We start from the raw sequence: 20,566 nt of genomic DNA, 5'->3' as shown, positions 1-20,566 counted from the left end.
TCAGGCTATTTGCTTCACCTAAAAAGAATCTGTGATATTTTCTTTTACTTTTCATTTCACACATGCTTATCTAAACTAAGTGAACACTGAGAAAGTCAATCTTTGTTTTAGACGCCCCAGTTAAAACAAGTCCCATCCACCCTGCTGCCTCTTTCATCACCTCAGTCAGAAACTGATATTAATTTACAGCTGTCCAGGACTAAACCACACATACTACAAAAAGGACAGACCAGCTGAGAGACAAAACACATGGCAGAAAAAAACGCTTTTCACATAACCTGCACAGGGTGTTTTGAAATACAGTATATCATTGCTATCACACATTTTTTAAATAATATGAGCACGGTCATTGTTCTTTCATTGTGTCAGAATTTCATGATGAATAGACCTACAGAAATGCAATACAAGTCACTGGCTTTCATTGAAAGTTAAGAAGTTTTTTCTTGTTGCTTTCACACATCTGTCCTTTAAACTGTTCTTATATTGGCTTATATTCCCAACTCCCAGCTGTCTTGACCTTGGAAATTATCTGAATACCCATAGTATAGCAGCAGCATTCGCAATATATGCAGCATTTATTACGCTTGATAATGTATGCAACAAAATGGACACACAAAGACCTCAATGGTATATTGGTAAGACTGAAAGAAAACTATTCCATTTGTGTCATATTCTTTTAAAAGATCTGAAGGTTGGATTGAATGACTTTATCAATCAACAGGTCATAGTAGTAGCACTATATAGAATAACTTATAAGATGAGGTCAATATGAACATCTCTACTCACCTGTTAAAGAAATGCGTTTACTGCTGCATATGATAAATACTGAAAGCCTTCAGCACATTTGAATGTAGTTGCAGTTTTAATTACACTGTTCCATTGAATACAACATTACACAGGAAATACAGATAACACTGAAGGCTCCTCAATGCACTATCAATGTGAAATACTTTACAATGCAATATATTAATATATCCACAATACACCATTAGGACCTGTCGTGCAGAGCCAGCGATGGCCGACAGTCAAAGAGAATCAACATTAAAAGAATGTGACTTTTATGGCAATGTGTCCACAGTTCCTTGCACTAGTCACATTCACACACATATAGTGTATACAGCAACACAGATAGTTGAAACAGAGGTGGTGTGTGTGTGTTTCTGTGTCTGTCCGTCCACAGGCACTTCCTTTCACCCACCCCCGTCATTCATCCTTAAATCAAAAAAGCCAAACCAGTTGTTCCCTGTGTGGGTGGGGGTCCAGAAATGACAAAATGCTCCTTTTATGAAATCCTGAGCCCCTGCTTGGTCGAAACACTGCACAGTGACACTGCCATTGTGAGTGTGCGTGCGGAGTTCCAAAACAGTTGTCGATGACAGCTGCTGAGAGCAATATAGATAGAGTCAAGTGGCTTCAAATAGCCCCTGCTCTCTTCTGTCATGACAGGGAATGCTGCTCTCTCATCAGAGTCTCTAATTTCTAATAAAAAAAGAAAGTCACAATAACACAGCAGCCTCTCCTCTGGCACTGGCCATGGTCCCCATGTAAAGGGCGTCCGGTCACTTCTGACTTTTAAGCTCTCGCGCGTCTCTTCCCCCTCCTCCCAAGCCAAAGTTGCTTGTTCTTTTTTATTTTCTTTTGGACCATGTGTCCACTTTGGAACAGGCTGAGAGCTTTTGAGGCCGGCGAGATAGAAAGAACAAGCGGCGAGCGAGCCAGCGAGAGAACAGCTGCCGCGTGGTCACACCGCTGTGTATTTCGGGAAGGCCGTTTAATGCTGTTTTTTTGTCCATCTCTCAGCCGGAGTCTCTGTTAGCTTTTAGTGTCTCAGTATGGGCCTCTCATGGAGCCTGGGCCTGGGGGGTTCATCCACTTTGGCATGATTTCAGCTCAGGATGCCTCCGCCGCAGAGCGTGTAGCGCCGAGCTGCAAGTGAGAATCAGAATCTGTTACAGAAAAAGGGCCCTGCTGTTGCCTACAAAGGCAGAGAAAGACAAGAAGTCAGCGGAAGGCTGGAGGTTCAGCAGGGCGCTAAAACCAGTATAAGTCCTTGCTCTTATCCTGGCTCTGCAGACCTGAGAGAGTAAGAGAGAAAGAGAGAGAGAGAGAGATAGAAAGAAAGAGAGGACAGGAAGACAACAGAAGAAGCAGGATAAGAAAAGAGAGGGAGACAGAAAGAGGTGGGGGGAAATAAACAGCAAATTCTTAGGCGTGGGAAGCCGCGAAACAAGAAAAGGGTGAAAAGCATAAGCCACAAAGGCAGAGGTTGAAAACTCAATTAATAAGTCTGCAACATACATCATGATATAACACAACACACCGACCTTGGCTTTTAAAAGATCAGGGAAATTCTTACACATAACAACGACTTTAAAAACATCAATGACTTCAGAAGATGTCTCAGTAAAAAGAACCTCATAAACATACTTTGCTCACGCTGGAATTTCAAAGGGAAAGGTTTTTCAATTTGAAATATTGCTACAAGGCAGGGCACCTCACTCTTGTTGAAATCTGAATGGCTTGTGAATTCAAAAGCAAACCATCTTCACATACATATATTTTCAATTCAGTTAGCATCCTCAGGCTTCATTATGTGCTCTCAACCCTTCTGAGTGTCTCTGGATTACTGCAAAGTACTAATCAAACATTCTCATAAATGGTGCCAAAAAGCACGCACTCAAGGACTACTTTTAAAAGCATAATTAAAAACAGATGACTTATTTAATTAAGGGTTTTATGATCTATGTAACAAATAAATCATGCTTCACCTCTGTCCATGGCCCATTGAGACAAAGACAAAACCATATGTAAGAAGAAAGGGATTCCAATGATAATTCAATAAATATGGATTTTTGGCAGAATGTAAAGAAACTAAGCTGATGTTTAAAAACACTTTAAGTTTAAAATGCCTGCACTTTTTGGTGTATTGTATAGGTTCAATACACGGAAAAAACTAAGCCAAGAATCACTTGGAAACATTTTAAGGGTGGATAATAAATTAATAAATAATTACAAGCAGAAAAGGTTGAGATAGAATAAAAATGATATAAAATACATAAATAAACATGATGTTACTTACATTTACTTTACATGTATTTGATTGCAGACCATATAAACTCAAGAGATTTCAGGTTTTGTCTCGTTAGATTTATGCATTTATTAATATACACCCATTCATGTGCGAATTATTAAAATGTTAACATTTTTGTTAACATGTTTCTCAAAGAAAGATTGAAGCGGAGTTGCATATTTCTCTCTACAGTGAACAAATGCATTAAACAATTCAAGGAATTGGGAGAAATTTCAGTGCGCAAATGCCATGAACAAAAGCCTAAAAAAAGATCTCATCAAGAACTTTTCTTAATAGCTGATAGAGCAACATTGGCCAAGTCAATTTAGCAAACCATTGTCAAGCACTACAACTGTGAGTTACATTTACAAATGCCACTTGAAACTTTACTGTGCTAACAAAAATTCCTTAGTTAAATATGTTTAGGAGTGGCATCGGCTTCTTGGAGCTCAGAGACACCTGAGATGAAGCCTTTCACAAATCTGTATATGAATCTGTATATATTTAGAAAAATAGACACTGTACAATTAAAAGGACAGTCCAGACTGTTATTAAGTCCAAAAGACTATCATCATATGATATGTGTGATTTTTATTGTCCTAACGTTTTTTGGAATGTGTTGCAGGTCAGGAATGGATGTATATTAAAAATTAAACTGACTAGACAATACACTGAATTCTGTCTGCAATCAAAAGTCAAAGTAATGGAACTAACAGTGCATGTTTTTATTTGTATTTTCCATGTTGTCTTCACTTTTTCTGACTTGGAGTTTTTTTCTTACCTGTCTCCACATTCAGGCTGAGACCCTGGCCCATGTCCGAGCCCGTCCCGGTAAAGGCTCCAGTCCAGGCAGAGCTGACCGGCTCAGTTTTGCTGATGTCACAGGGTGAAGGTCCGGGTGCGGGCACCGTGGAAGCAGGCAGCCTGTGTGGTCGCACCGAAGGGACCAGCAGAGAACCGTATCGGGGGTCAAAGTGTGTCCCGTACATGTCGTGCATGGAGGGCCGGGAGTAGGCGGAGCTCTGGGAGCTGATGGCTCCGCTGAGCGAGTAAGGGTGGTGGTGGTGGTGATGGTGTGTTGGGTGCCATGGCTCCGGCGTGGTCTGGTGGAGGTGGCTGTGTAAGGAGGTCGGGGAGTAGGGGTCAGCTCCAAAGGGAAGCTCTGAGTGGGATGCACCCAGAGCACTGCTTAGAGAAGCTGTGACCGAAGGCTGATATGCGCTGTTCCAGAATGACGGAGGAAAGCTTCGCTGACTCATTGGGAATGAACCATCTGGGAAGAAGATAGAAGACAGATTTACATATTGTCTCTGTGAGAACAAACCTTTCTATCTCCAAACTGTTAACATTCTGCTTAATGTTACTTAAGTACTGTTTTAATTTTAAAAATTCACAATAGGTTTTCTTAGAGAAAGGAGAAGGGTTTTAAGAAAAGAACCCTTTGCCAACTGTAAAGCTTTATGTTTACTTTGGGGTTACATGGTAGGCAGTGGCATAAGAAATTCTGCAAAGATAAATGTACAGATTACTGTTAATATGTGATGCAGGCAGTCCAGAAACATAAATGGAAAAGAGTCTGGCCTCATACAATAAGATCCAAAATATACCTGAAAATCCATTATCAACTACTTTAAGAGAAGCAAAACCTCAGATTCCTGACTTGAAATTACTGAAAAACTAGCAAGACAGTTGTCATGTGGAAAATGTCAAACAAATACAAGTGTAAACACACCAAACATTAATTTTAAATCCAGGATGGTCTAAGACACGTGTTATACCGGTGCATTTAAGGAAAACTCCTCTCACTAGAACCTAAACACCAGCAATAACTGCCTTACTGTGAGGAAATGTGCACATTCTGTCCCACATAGCAATCAGATTTCAGACTACTCTAATGTGCATTTGGCTACGAAGTGTAAATACATGTGGTTAAAATCTAATCACTTTACACAATTCAGATACTAGTCACACAAAATGACCAGGTGTGAAGACAGAACATAAAAAAGTTTGTTTTGCAGAGGCTACTCTGTGTCCAGGGATGCATATATTTGCATCCAACCGTACTGTCAGATTATACTGTATGTGAACATTGTAACCAATACAAAGATAGACATTTACTGCATTAGGACAGTGTGTATTTTAAGTACGTACACTAAAAGGATCTTAATTGTATGATAAAATATTGACTTATTGCAATCATACAGCTCTTTAGTGTTTAAAGAGGTAAATCACAAACTGCCAAGCAATATATACATGTTAATGACAAATAAAAAACAAAAACATGGTGGTAAATAATAATCACAATAGAATAAATTATTAGCAGCCCCCAATTATACAGAGCATGATACATTTTATTTCCTTCTTGTATCAATAAAATAAAAAAGGGCCCAACCTTATCAGAAAAGGGCTGGTGTGGCTGTAGGTTTTTATTCCAGCAAAGCAGAAGCTCAGCTGTGATCAGTTGTGTTGTGTTGAAAATGAACTCAAATGATGAACCAAGTGGAATCAGGTGTTGCTGCTGGTTGTATAATGAAAACCTGCTGCCACTCCGGCTCTTTGTGGATAGGGTTGTACAGTCCGTTTTAATCCGTTGTGAATAGAGGTTTAAGTTCTGTTTGTGAATTTTAATTTGGAGACACTCAGTACTGTACTATATTGCTATAGGTCTATATCCAGAACTCTGGACCAGGAGAGTGTAAGTATTAGTATTAATACTAGTAAATGTAATTAATTTAATTCTAATAAGCAAATAATATTAAAGTACCTTTCCAGGAGCTGGAGCCCCGCGCGGGTTTGCCGCCGCTGGAGGAGGAGTGGGCGTGTCCCGCGGCCTGGCTGAGCGCGCGGCTGAAGTGCTCGTCCACCACAGAGCTGATGTCCCCTCGGAAGTAGGTAAAAAGCACGCAGCGCGCGCTCAGGTACTCGGCCTCGGGCGCGGGGTCGCGCGGCTCTTCTTCTTTAACGGGCGGCGCGTGCGAACTGGAGAACGAGGCGCTCCCGCCGCTCGCCGCTTCCTGCGCTTCCTGCATCTTCGAGTAGAAAGAGGCGAGTTTCTAACAGACAGACAGACAGACAGAGAAAAAAGAAAGATTATTATAAAGGTATATTTAGGATCAGTTTATTGATTCCTTTATGAAAAAATAATAATTAATACTGTTTAATTTTATATTTTAATTTATGTTTTATATAAAATATATACATGTTTCAGAATAAACTCACGTTTAAACAAAACTGTACATTAGGCCTATCATAGTTTTAGTAATTGTGATTAAGTGTAAACAAATATACTGTAATTTTCCCCAATAAGGAAATGCTTCAAAATAAATGCCTTATAACACAGAAAAAATATAATTTTTTATTTTTTATTTGAACAGCTCAAAATTAGCTGTTTATGCTGTAAAACATACATCATTAACCTGCTCTTGACCAACATATGGTTTGTTTTTTTCTGAATGACCTGCTGATTTTTTTAGCAGGATATATATTTGTGTAACCTGAAAACTGCCTAATTTGTGAACTACTAAACCAGTCCTGTGCTCAAATACACACATATAAATGTGTGTGAGAGGGAGAGAGCATCTTTGCTGTGAGAGGTTTTAGGAAAGTGCCAGAACTTTAAACAGGGCTTAGCATCGGTGACCCAGATCAGAAGACAGTTCACCCCATCAGCCTCTCTTTATCATTCTCTCCTTTCACCCGTTTCAGTTTTAACAGCTCTTTATAATCCCCCAGAACTGAGGTATTCAGCACTAACAGCTTTATTTTGTCCTTTAACTAATTCAGTCTCCACATCATTAAAATGCTTATCAATAGGTAATTAATATTGAAACATTTAAACTTATTATGAATGAATATAAAAACTAAAGTTAATTTAAGAAAAGAATCTGCCAATCAGTTTATCCAGTACAGAAAAGAACCCACTGCTGAAACTCTGTTTTATCTCCAGTATTAAAAGTATATCAGCCAGCTCATGTAGCTCTGACTGCACCTATAAATATCCTAACAATGATGTAACCATAATTGTAATCGTAAACACTGTAGGAGTTCATTTAACACTAAGAATTAATTGGACACTGATGTGATAATACCTAACATGTCTGATGTGAACAGTGTAAGCCCATTTGTTTACAAATGAAGATTATAAATAACATCCCACAGGTGACGCAATACATGCTGGTAACATATTACATACTTTATTTGACATTGAGAGTAAACAACAGTGCAGATTTAGGCGTCGACAGATTAAAAAGTGTGCAATTAACTTTCAAGGATATTTATAAAGATAATGATTTTATAAGGATGTAGTTGTATAACTGTTGCATATTACTTATATTATATTATTATTATTATTATTATAAGAACAAATGTTGGAGTTAACTGGATATTTTATCTTAATACATTATCAGATTATATCAGTCGCACAGTATTATAATCTTATGTTTGTGAGAATACAAAAAGATGATTTAATCTAAATTACAATTAATACTCTAATTGTGATTCAGCACTATGTATTCTGCAGCAGAGCCTGCAGCACACTGTAAGTCAATCTGTACTCTATATTCTCCATTTGTGAATGATATTGTGAATAATTTTTTTAAAATGATTAATACCCACTTTTAAGAAATAATTAAAAATGATTCAGCAGTCTCTACAGTGACTTCAGCACACAGAGCGAGTGACATTAGTGCTGTGTAGCCTGTGTAGGATACATCAGCTTGCGTAACCTGCAGCTCTGCATATGAGTATGAATAAACATAAATGACCTACAAGCTGATGTAATGTGAATCCTTATTATGTGTAAGAATTAGTTAACCACTATTAGAGTGAATTCAGCACTGTGTTTTCTGTGCTGTAGGCTGTAGTGTAAGTCAGCATGTGTGTGACTCTGCATAGTGTTGTAGTAAATAATTACTACCAAGGTGATATTTTTTTTTATTTACACTGTTATAGGAGTTACAGCAACACTAAGTAGGAGTGGATAAATAACAGAGTATCCTGCTAGTAACTCAATGATTAGAAGATATTTTATGTAATTTAAATAATTATTTTGTGTAAGAATTAATTAAACACTATCAGAGTGACTGCAGCACTACGTATTATGTGCTACAGTGTGTAGCAGTAAAGTCACGGCTCTGCATAATGTAGCTAGTAATAGTAAATAATTATAAATCATCTCCAGGGTAATGTAATCCACACACTAAACAACTGAGATATGATATAATTAATTTCTTGTACTCAAAGGTACACTTTTCATAATTGTACCTTCAAAGGTAAAATATTGTTTTTTACAGAGTCAGATGTGTTTCCTCTGAAGTACAAAGTCTTTAGACTAACAGAAGGAAGTACAGATTAGTACAATTAAACCAGTCAAAAGGTGCATTCTGTATCACTGTACTAATTAACAATATATATTTTAATTATAGATTTTTTATTTGAAAGCCAGACAATTTGGGATCATCAAGTTTTTGACACATATTCAGTTGGTGATAGTGTTTAAAATATTTATAATCTTTACTGGCACAAAAAAACATGGGTAAAAAAACCCTTTCACTAAAAGGTAGTTACTCTGTTGTACCTGAATATATAGTCTATTCAACCCAATTGCTGGAGCTAATTTAACAATAAGCATAACGAAATAATTGAGTATTTTTGCTGGTGGAACTTAAATAAGTAATGCATTTATTTTAAAGGTATATGTGTATATGAATTAGCCTACTGCTAGACAACATTATTATTAGACACTATTAAAATTACTTAGATTGCTTAGATTGACTTTTTTTTTTTGCTGTGTGCGGTATGCTCATGCGTAGCTCTGCTTATGATTAAGCTATTAAATAAGCATTATAAAGAACCTCTTTAAGGTGTTGTAATAGCTGGTGTTTTAGTGAGATGAAACTCTGGCAGGTTCACCAAACTAATTTCATCTTAAAGCGAAGAGTAAAAGCTAAGCCTCAGGCCTGAGTGTGAAGTTTTTTTTTTCTGAGGAGTAAGAGCTGCTGAGAGGAGCGCGGTGTGCCCTGAGAGTCCTGTAGACAGTGTGTGTGCTCCTGAAGAGTCCTGAGGTGCTGGGGTCCTACCTGGTGGTGATAGGGGCTGTAAGTGGCGGTGAAGTAGGGCTGAGGTGGAGCGTACACTTGATACATCACATCCAGGCAGCTCATGGCGACAAAAAACGAGCCTAATTTACCACGCACGAACACTCAGCAGGGCCAGGTAGCGCTTCATTGGAGACGGAGGAGTTCTGGGTGTCTGGAGGAGAAAGGCGCGGTGGGTCGAGCTGCGGGTAAAAAGTCTCTGAGCAAGTTTTATGTCCTCTCCTGTAAGACAGCGCGGCGGGACTGAGCACAGGCGCGGCGGGACTGAGCACAGGCGCAGCGGAGCCGGCCGGGTTTTGTTTTCCCGCCCGTTTTCCGGCACGTCACGCCGTCTTCTGCAATGATTGGTTGAGAGCGTCTCGTTTTCCGCCACGCTGCGCTCGGATTGGTTGGTGCTTCATATTAGCGAACCACTCGCCCATGTATATAAGTTATGAAGGTCTAGTAGGGACCAATCCAAATGAACGTGGGCGGAGCCTGCCGGAATACAGGCGGGAAAACAGAAAGAAGCGTACCGTACACCGCTCGGACTCGTGGAGCTTCCAGCTAGAAAACGATAAAAACCTCCCTGAGGTGTGATGATTAATAATAAAAACGACTGGAAACATACGTTATATTAATTAGAATATTTCTCCCTGTACATGTTTATTTTCTATTGTGAAAATATAATATAATATACATCTATATTTATATAGATGTTATTAGTATTACTATTAACGGTATCCTGCCTGTCTGGTTTATTTTTATTGTTTGTAGTATTTCTATCATGTAATTCATTCGTGTGTTTTTTGTTTGTTTGTGGGTCACTTCCTTGCACCCACATATCCTGGGTGGTTTTGTCTGATGTGCACACACACATATACACACACACATACAAACATATATACACAAAAATAAAAGACCACTTAAAATGACAAGTTTCTCTGATTTTACCAAATTGATAACCTCTGGAATATAATCAAGAGGAAGATGGATGATCACAATCCATCAAACCAAGCTGAGCTGCACCAGGAGTGGCATAAAGTTATCCAAAAGCAGTGTGTAAGACTGGTGGAGGAGAACATGCCAATATGCATGAAAAACCAGGGTTATTCTACCAAATGTTGATTTCTGTACTCTTAAAACTTTATGAATATGAACTTGTTTTCTTTCTTTGCATTATCTGAGGTCTGAAAGCTTTGCACATTTTTTGTTATTTCAGTCATTTCTCATTTTCTGCAAATAAATGCTCTAAATGACAATATTTTTATTTGGAATTTGCGAGAAATTATTTCTGTATAGAATAAAACAACAATGTTCATTTTATTCAAACATATACGTATAAATAGCAACATTAGAGAAACTAATTCTGAAATTATAAAACTATATAAAAAAAATTAAAGTGCTCAGGTTTTAAAATGGTTAAAATGTCTCAAATTGTGTCAATTATTTACCATAAATATTAAACAGTACAACCTGTTAAACTCACAGAGTGGATGGTGAGGAATACTTCAGTTCTCCTCCTCAACAGGCCACAGCAACTCCACAGTGACCACGAGCACTTTAGATTCCAGTGTCAGAGGTCAAATAGTCTCAATGGGTCAAAGGACACTATATATCATTAGGATGCTTAAAATCAACATTACACCGCAACTGACAAAACACTGATGCTCTGCTCACTTACAGCAATGATACTTGTATTGTCATATCCATTTGCTGTGTGGTGGAGCAGCTGTAATAGGCATGGTTAAGGCTCATCAAGATTTAATCAGGAATTTGACAGGAATGGTTGGCATTCTGGCACTCTGTAACCTCTTCGTGGAGTCCATCACACATTATGCCAAGCTAGCGCTGTCCAGAGTGCTGGATGTCAGATATTTTTTAGTTCTCACCAAACAATAATGGCTGTTACATAGAATGACAAATAGGATGTTCTTTAATATAGTCAATAGAGTTTTAAACTGATTTTGAAATATCATTTATTAGTTACCGGAATGTTATTCCACTATCCAGTATTCCAGTATGTTATAAGTCCAGAATTTTTGGGAGGTGCGTCATTGTATACAGACCTTTATTTTTTTAGGATAGTATTTTTTTGTATCTATCTATCTATCTATCTATCTATCTATCTATCTATCTATCTATCTATCTATCTATCTATCTATCTATCTATCTATCTATCTATCTATCTATCTATCTATCTATCTATCTATCTATCTATCTATCTATCTATCTATCTATCGCAGTGTTTGAAACTAACAGTAGCTACAACACACAACGCAATGCTACATGCTGTTGTTAATTAATGCCAAGTTACCACACAATACAATATCATATAATCAATCTTAAAACAATGTGATACAACACAGTACAGCATGGTTGGTTGCTGTTTGTCTTAATAGATTGTCGTTTAGGCATAATTAACAGTGCTGTGTTTTGCATTAGTAAAGGACTCACAGGCTTGAGCTGGAAGTAACACTTGAGGAACAGAATGCATGTTGCAGTGTGTCTTCTCGTTCTGCCTGCATTCCAGTGGCATTGTCTTCAGGACACTCTTGTGAGCGAAAGACTACAAGGGGCTACAAAATACCACACTGTAGTGGGGGCAATAATACAAACAGAACAACAAAGTGATCCATGATGTCACTGTGTTTGTTTTACTATAATGACTAATGACTAAAGAAAACCAGTAAACTAATGCCATCATTGTCCAGCCACACTATGTGGATTTTTTCACATTGCTTATTGTTTGGTAAATATAGTAATACCTTCATTTACACAAGTGTGAATAAGTAAGTGTACATTTCCCTGAATGGATCTAAATAGATTCTTTATTTAAAGACTGTACAGTAAAAGGACGAACAACTGTTTGCTCATTATAACACTTCATACATATTGTTCTCACTTCGAAATTGGCAGTGCCACACCTGTTCCCAGATTAAGTTACAGCTTGCCATAACTCTCCATTTCTGATTTGACAGCTCCGAAACAAAGGGGGGTTTTGACTGTGTAACCTGACAGGGTTTCTGTTTCTACCCAAACAGCTTAAGGACAAGGAATCGTTGAGTGGTAATACCCAGCTAATAGGACCTAACGTGCTGAAACAACAGCGCATTCAACACATTTGACAGAAGGGCGAAATAGAGTGTCTCATGTCGAGCTTTTACTTCCCTCCTGTTTTCCGTCACATTACATTACATTCCATTCCATTTGGCAGACGCTTTTGTCCAAAGCGACTTACAATAGTCAAGTACAATGTAAAATAAGTTTAAAGGTAAAAACAACTTTGGATAGGGATAAAAGGAGGTCAAAGGGGAATAATAGGATAGAGGAGTGAAGGAGGGGAAGAAGGAAATGAGGTTAGAAGTAGTTAGTGTGTTAGAGGTGTTAGGAGAGTAAGTGCTCTTTGAAGAGTTCTGTCTTCAGGAGTTTCTTAAAGATAGCGAGAGATTCTCCTGATCTGGTAGTGGAAGGTAGTTTGTTCCACCAGTCTCAAGACTAAACTGGGAGAGTTAGGGGTCCCTGGCTTTGGCCCTTGGCCCTAGCTATCCATTTAGCAAGTAATCTGGCCTAGTCTCTTCAAGGCATGTGTGGGGAGCTGAGAGGCAGGGGACAGAGGAGATGAAAGGACCAGCATACAAAAGCATTGTCAAGGCAAGTTTGAAGGGAGTGAGGAATGCAAACATGCACTTGAGCAAAGTGTGTGAAATATTTCAACAAAATAGTGATCACATTCACATGTGCGGTGGACACTTCAGAGCGGTAGCACTCTCCTTGAGCATACCCCTCTAAATTCACTGAAGTCCACAGCAGAGTTTGGGTTTCTATAAATTGTATTGATCCAATAAAGCAGCCAAAGAAAGCATTTATTTAGTATTTGAAGGATATTTAACATATAAAAAATAAGTGTATGACGTTGGTTTGGGCCCGTTTACAACTGTGCTATTTTGTCATTTTGCCTACATTTTACTTTTACGTGTAAGTTGTTTTTAAGGGAACAGACATTGGAAGTAATAGATCCTAAAAGCTTGTCAGCTAGTGTTATCTTTCAGCCGAGCATTTGTCCTCTCACTTTCTGAGTCTAAGCTCTCCTTGTGCAGCCAATGGCGCAAGAATAGCAACAGTAATGAGGCATTGTTCACAGAGCCTGGTTCAGCTGTATTGCTGTAACTAGCAGAGTCCGGTGGTGATGTGCTGCTCTCCAGTATCAACAACACCACTTTCGTCCAAAGTCACTATTGCATTTTAATACTTCACCAACTATATTAGAATTGATTAGTTGCTGAGTTTTTGAGCATTTTCTTCATCAGTGTTACTTGTTTGTTACTTGTAAAATGTTTGTGGTTTAGAAATTGTCCAATTCTCCAGCCCATTTTTTAGGTTTCTTGTTACTTTCAGTTACATTATTGGCATGGAAACAAATAAAAAAAAAAACTGATGTGCTCTATCGATAGGTGCAGGCCATCTTAAACGTGCTTCCACCAGCAGTGAACCACACTTCTCGTGGAGGTGGACTGAGGTCTGCGTTTGTTTGGACCATGGTTCTGGTTGTGTGATGTGTGCCTGAGACAAGCATGGGCTGAGCAATTGTGGAGTATTCAGATCTGTTGAGACAAAAAAAACATGTTATATATAACTTGTAACATAGCCGCATTAGCAAAATACTTCTTTATACTGTTTTAATTAATTAGGAAACTATGGTCAGGGGCCAGTTCACGTGTTTCTGATGAGGTACAGTACAATTGTGGAATTGTAGAGGTGTGACATGAGCATGAACCCCTGCACTTGGTGTGACCACAGCAACTGTTGGGGATATGGGGGTTCCAGTGTGAAATGCGAAACAGAGAGTGTCTGTTTTAGAGAGATGTGTGGCACCTGTCCTGGCCACACAGAGCATAGCATATGGGCTAACTGTTACAGAGCACTGACAGTCCGCTGACCATGTGGAGAGGCAATCAGAACTGCTTACACAGTGCAATGACAGCAAAGGTTGTGTGTAGATTTGTGTCTTTTGTACAAAGTATTTTAGATATATAGATTTGTAAGCTGTCAACAATGTTGCTTTTGGATTAATGCAGAGATAAAGACTTGGAACTTAAAAATGAGTTGAAATTGTACCTCATACTGACTGACTTATGGCATAAACTCATGAAATTCCAGGCTAAACACTGAAACATGACATTTCTGAAAATGTATTTTTATTTCCATTCTTCTTTTGTGTGACTTGTGTCATGTTTCATCACAGTACACAGTCAGTGCCATTTTTCTTCAGCTCAATGCACTTTTAAATTTGATATAGCTCCAAATAATGGGCCTTTCAATCGGAAAATCCTTCAGTCAGATGGACAGAACTGAGATACCTGGACTAAATGCAGTTTTTATTTTAAGAAAATAAATGTCTAAACCACCTCAAATAATTGTCTGTAATTTGGAAAACTATGAAACAAGTTCTTGTGTTACAACTGGAAAAGAGAACTTCTTTTTAACTTCTTTTTAATTCATTTTGAGTAAAACAATATATATTTATGGCAGCACATGGATTTGGGTTGTTGTGAAAAAGCAGGCTCTTTAATCTAAACATGGATTCATACTTATGAGCTCCAGCACCATACTGATGGGGAGATTTTTCAGTTTATTAGTTCATATATATTTTGTTCTGCCACTGGTGCATTTTAATACAACCAAACATCAGATCATCAAAGTCACTACACCCAAATCCAAAATAATAGAGAAACAAGCATTTTGTCTTTTAAATGATACACAAAATGCATTGAGGCTAAAATGACTAATAGTAACTAAAATGGTTCATTTTCACATTTTCACAGCAGTGCTTTTAAGTTAGTTAAATCAGACTCTGGTTTATTTTCATGGTTGGTGTGATGCGTTTGAGCAGGTGTGAACACAGTAATCATGCTTAAGTGTGGCTTAGACCACCTGCACAAAGACTGTAGAGTAGAGGTGGCCTTGGTTCGTCCCCAAACAAAATCTGGAGTGGTGTATTTGTGGTAAGAACATCACGCAGCCTCAACTACCAACTATCCAACCTATTTGTTGTTTTTTATGACCAAGTTTGAACTAAAGCGATCCCATTGCCAGTTGCCAACTTGATATATTGCTCAGATAATTATTACAACTATGAACTAATGCCATCTCTGCCATTGCTCAGTTAAATTAGACAGATACAGTATATGCACTAGTTCAAAACACAGGACCTTCCTGTATTTACTTTCTTGCTATGTGGTGCTGTGATGCAGTTTGCTGCAAATAAACCAAACCAAAGGGAGTAGGCTCCAATTTTGCAAACTCATTAACTGCTTCTTCAGTTTATAATGAAAATAAGCTAAAAAGGATCAATTACAAAGCCTTGAGACTTGACTCACATGAAGTAAATTGTGGATATCTATGGAACTATTAAAATGATGATCTTATAGTGGTGGTATTCATGGTGAACATATGATACAGATGAATGGCGGCAGTGAAACCTTGCATCAGCAGGGGGGAAGGTGCTGCGGGGAAGTGAAGAAGCTGTGACCTGTGAGTTGGTGAGAAATGTGGAAATCCATGCAGACCGGATCAACTTTTCACTCAGTGCCGTCACAGCGTCAGCTGTAAGTTTGGTTACTACTGCACTTGTCACACACAGAACACTCACTGATACCCTCTCACACAAACACACTGTCTCCATTCATACTCCCTACACCATGCTTTAGACACGCTCGCCACACGCCTCTTAGCCACAGAGAACACTGACTCTGACTCCAACAAACACCAGAAAACCCTAATGTGTCTATTTTCAATAGTTAATAAAGGTGTAACGAATATTTTTTCCTATTTCTTTAAAACATTGTTATTTTTTTCTACACTTTTTGTGTTCTTATAAGGAAAAGCTTCACAAAAAGGCAGAATTTGTCTGATGCATCTGCATATCAGCAAACAATAGGCCTCTTTTACCAACCATTCATAACCCTTTAATATCTTCATCAAGGCAACAGTAATGGAATATATATATTTTTGGGGGCATTCTTGTAGTTATATGGGCAATATTAAACATGATTAGTGGTTTTGATTTATTTAGATGAATATAGTTTTATATTAAATTTTGACAAATACATTCTAATATTAGAACACTAATGACAACTGCATAATAATAATAATAATAGATCATTTAAATAATTAAATCCCCCATGTAGTAAACTAATAATAAGACATGTTCAAACTGTATGTCTACATATATGAATATAACTAGATTTTCTATTTTACCACATGAAAAATATCAATATAGCTTTATTACAAATAGTAAATGTTCTGTTTAGATTTAGATGTAATTTCATGACTTGCATACTCCACTACCCTCTTGCATTTACCCACATGTCTATAGAAATATATAAAAAAAAAGATGAAAGGAAATCTACTACGGTTCTGATTTTTACCGGCCTTTAGACACCAGATGGTGTGATCTATAACAAACTGCATACGAGTAGCAATGTTCATTTGTAAAGCAGTGGCTTTCTCCTTACAACCCTGCCATGAACACCATTGTGGTTCAGTGCTCTCCTGATGGGGGGCTCATGAAGATTAACATTAGCCAATGTAAAAGAGGCCTCCAGTTGCTTAGAAGTTACCCTGGGTCCTGTGCTCCAAGAGCAAACTATTACCTGCCATGCTCTCGAAATGATCTTTTTTGGTCAACCATTACTGGGGAGGGTAATAATGGAAATCTCTTTTGTTCATGCCATGATACACTTCTACAAGCATGTTTTATGAAGAGCAGACTTTGATAGATTCCTGTTTATGATTGTCATCCCACTGATTTGAAACACCTGACTGTAATTTCGCCTTATTTCTTTCACATATTTTTGCCACTCAAAAATATGAAATATTGGATCATTTTCACCAATAAATAAATGGCCAAGTGTCTCATTTGTTAAACAGGATTCTCTTCATCTACTTTAAGGACTTCTGATGACTTTTTAGTTCATATTTATGCTGAAATCTAGAAAATTCCAAAGGGTTCAAACACATTCAAACACCTCTGTTCTTCCTGTCACATTCTTGCATTGTAATAAACCAGGTCATACATTTATAGGTCCTGCCCTAACAAAGTTAAGAGTGCACCTAACATATGATGAAAAGAATGTCAGCCCAGCCAGACAAAGCCATTCAAAATCAACAATCACAGTTTAAACTTCAAGGACTAGTGCAGCTACCATAGACTATTCAACAACTGCAGCAGGCATTCAGCACTCCACAAACTTGCTGCAACTCTTGAGGACTGAACTCAATTGTATACCATCCTTTATACATCAATTCTGTATCTGCTGTTCCCTGCTGTCTGAAATTTACAGTTACAAAATCATAACTGACTTCCTATTGATGTAATCAGTGTTTATACCTTTTTCTTTTTTCTCAGAGAGTTTTTGTTAAAAGGGACATTTTTTAGCTAACAGAACTGAACTGGACTGCGTTTGTGAAGAATAGGAGGTTAACAGTGAAAAAGTATTTTGGCCCAGTCCAGTTTTATTTTGTTTTTGCATTTTATATCATATTTACATTTTTTGTAATGTAATTTTGAAACATTTTAATATTAGACAAATGTAACCTACGTTTTAAATGTTAATTTTACTTACTAAGGGAAAAAAAAAATATATATATTCAAATCAACCTTTTCCAGGGACTACAGATGAAAATCTTTAGCTTTTTAGCTAACTCTGGCACATTTACATTGATGTCGAAACTGAAATGTTGTTCAATGTGCACTGTCCCTGTTGTACAGGTTCACTCTACCACCACCATGTTTTACATTCAGGATGATGTTCTTTTACTGAAAATATGTGTTAGTTTTACACCAGATGTAACAGGATATACAAAAAGTTCCACTTTTGTCTTGTCAGCCCACAGAATATTTCTCAAAGTTCTTGGGTATCCTCATGATGTTTGGCAAATGTGAGACGGGCCTTTGTATACTTTTTGGTCAGCAGTGTTTTCTGCCTTGCAATATTTTTTTTCTAGGATCTTTTAGGACCTCCTGGATGAGTTGTTCATTCCCTTTTGGACTAATCTCTGTAAGCAGGTCACTTTTTCATATAGGACCAGGTTGGTTTGGATAGTTTTTTTCTCTTAATAAATAAAATCATAATTTAAAAACTGCTTTTGGTATTTATTCAGGCTATCTTTGTGTAATATTACAGTCTGAACAGTTCACACTCCTAAACTGACAAACATGCACAAAACAGCAATGCTTTACCTGACCTCCCTCTAGAGGAAATCAATACAGAGTTTAACAATAGCCCTTTATGATTACAGTCATATTAATATGTGGTGGAAACCTGCTGCAAAAGTGCTCTGGTGCTCCTGTTTCAGGCTGTTTTAGTTTGCTTGAAAAAGTGGGCGGGTAAGAACGACAGGATTTTAGCTATTATACATTAATATTTTTAAATGCAAATATATCACCACTGATTGGCTAACAGGACTGTGATGCTCCCTTCACAAACCAAGGTGGGCGGGGCCATGAATCCTAATTTACAGGTTGACGTCAGTCGGGGGCTTTTCCTGAATCACACGTTTTTCTTTTTTCTTTTATGGCTGATGCAGGCAATGAGGGTAGAAGAACAGTTTACGTGCATCATGCAGATATAATTAGCAGTGACCTACTGTATTTCAAAAAAGAGCAAGTACTACATGGTTTCTAAAGAAATTACACTTTAAATCTGTCTTCTGTTTCTCAGAAGAAAAGAAATCGATATGTGGCTCTTACAGTCAACACTGAGGCCAGGCCAGGCAGCTGTACTACAATACATCATATTTGTGAACAGGGGAATGGGGAAGAAGACAGGGGAATGACTACACACTGATGTCGAGTAAAGTGGTTGAAGTCACACCCATTATGCAAACAGATGATCCCAGGAACCAATGGTAAGTGTTTTTTAGACATCAGGGTTACACTAGCCAAATATAAGGGAGATCCTAAAGTTCATCTTATTTCATTGTAATAACCCGGGTCACTGTTATCAGTATAATCGAATCAATTTATTTGAACTCAAAATATGCCGAAAAGTTAATCTTACCCAAGTTAATCTTAGTGGTTCTTAATACTATATGTTTCAAACTTAGTTTGGCCTAATCAGATTAAGTGATCTCAAATTCCTGCCCTATTCAGGTTATGTGAACATGATTAATTTAAAAGGTAGGTAGGTAAAAAAATGATCTTAGCAGTTCTACATGAATGTCTCACCAGAACTTAGCAAGTATTTTTAACAATGACTGGATTAGACGTTCATGTAAAGCTGCCCTCACTATGATTTAGTGCAATGTGTTCAGTTATTTACTCTGTGCATCCAGGCCAAGGTGGTCAGTCAGCTGACTGCAAGAACAACTGTTTTCTGCTTCATGCCATAAACATCGCCTATCCATGGCTTGGTGTCATGATAGATTTGATCCAACATGCTTGGATTTTTTTTCCTTGTTTTATGCATGATTGCATGTTTTTACCAGTATCTTCTAGTAGATTTTAGTTTGCAGAATCCTTTCATGTACATTTACTTCAAGCGTCTCTTCAGTTTCACTGCGTGGCCAATGACCTCTAAACAGTTCACAGTTCACATGATTCACATGATGAATGTTTCATTAAAAGGCAGTTTTGTCCTTATTTGAATACTGTGTCATCTTCATTTGCTTTAAAATATCTGCAGATAGAATTACAAATGTATTGTTAGGTTCTGTTTGAAAATAAAATATGTGTCAATATAATTTGTAATTAACAGTACGGCTGCTCAAAAAGAGGCCCATATGCATGTGTTGCACTTCATATCAGTGCACATAAGCTGTAATTAATTAGATTTAACAGTGCGGTCAAAAACCCTATCCGAAAAAAAACAAAAACATCTAAAAGAAAGACAATTGTTGGTTTGGAGATACCTCAAGATAAAAGACATCTCCAAAAAAAAAGCCCACGGTAAAATAAAAACAGAGAAAATAAATTTTTCATGACCTCCAACTTGAATAAAACTGATTAGCCCTCCGTGTTAACTCAATATCAATGTGCCAAAAAGGAGGCGCAGGTAAGTCTTAATCACTTTTCTATTCAAAACGGCCATTTAATTACAGAAACTGATTGTGTCCTGTTATTCAGTATGGGCTGTGTTAATTTTGTTTTTTAATTCCTTCCCAGACGTTCAAACTCAGACTGTAAGAGTGTCATGTGTCATTTTGTCTGGTTAAATGCAATTTCCATTCGCTTTTCAAGTTATTCTCAACACTAAGAATAGCAAGGCCAACCATTTAAATCACATTTGAATAACTATATAGTACCAAAGCATTGTTTGGCTACCTCAGGAGCACTGAAAGCACTTGCACAGTTTGTGCTGGGAAGACCTTGAAAGTTCAGTGACTGGTGTGCCACTGGTGCTTCTTCTAGCTCAGGTGT

General features: G+C 37.7%; 1 protein-coding gene across 2 annotated transcripts; it reads right to left on the bottom strand.

Moving 5' to 3' along the window:
- Nucleotides 1–305: 305 nt before the first annotated feature.
- Nucleotides 306–9,413, bottom strand: vgll2a (vestigial-like family member 2a). 2 transcript variants are annotated; one of them, XM_007255367.4, is made up of 4 exons: nucleotides 9,148–9,413; nucleotides 5,835–6,123; nucleotides 3,852–4,343; nucleotides 306–1,926 (listed from the first exon to the last, which is right to left on the bottom strand). In XM_007255367.4, the coding sequence occupies exons 1-4, from the start codon at nucleotides 9,229–9,231 to the stop codon at nucleotides 1,886–1,888; spliced, it is 906 nt and encodes a 301-aa protein (XP_007255429.3). In that variant the 5' UTR covers nucleotides 9,232–9,413; the 3' UTR covers nucleotides 306–1,885. The 2 variants fall into 2 exon arrangements, with proteins under 2 accessions (XP_007255429.3, XP_049340166.1); XM_049484209.1 differs by having other exon boundaries at nucleotides 1,834–2,075.
- Between the last annotated feature and the right edge of the window lie 11,153 nt (nucleotides 9,414–20,566).

This window comes from Astyanax mexicanus, chromosome 1 (assembly GCF_023375975.1).
Source record: "Astyanax mexicanus isolate ESR-SI-001 chromosome 1, AstMex3_surface, whole genome shotgun sequence".
Classification (NCBI taxonomy): domain Eukaryota; kingdom Metazoa; phylum Chordata; class Actinopteri; order Characiformes; family Acestrorhamphidae; genus Astyanax; species Astyanax mexicanus.
The sequence above is the reverse complement of the archived record's forward strand: the minus strand, read 5'-3'. Positions and strand labels throughout refer to the sequence as shown.

Excerpts from the sequence above, each read along its gene's own strand:
- vgll2a (XM_049484209.1), bottom strand. The coding sequence starts at position 9,231 with ATGAGCTGCCTGGATGTGATGTATCAAGTGTACGCTCCACCTCAGCCC. Across the intron at positions 4,344-5,834 it reads GGGCTCCAGCTCCTGGAAAG|ATGGTTCATTCCCAATGAGT; the intron begins GTACTTTAATAT and ends TCTTCTTCCCAG. Across the intron at positions 2,076-3,851 it reads CAGCCTGAATGTGGAGACAG|GTCTGCAGAGCCAGGATAAG; the intron begins GTAAGAAAAAAA and ends TTACTCTCTCAG.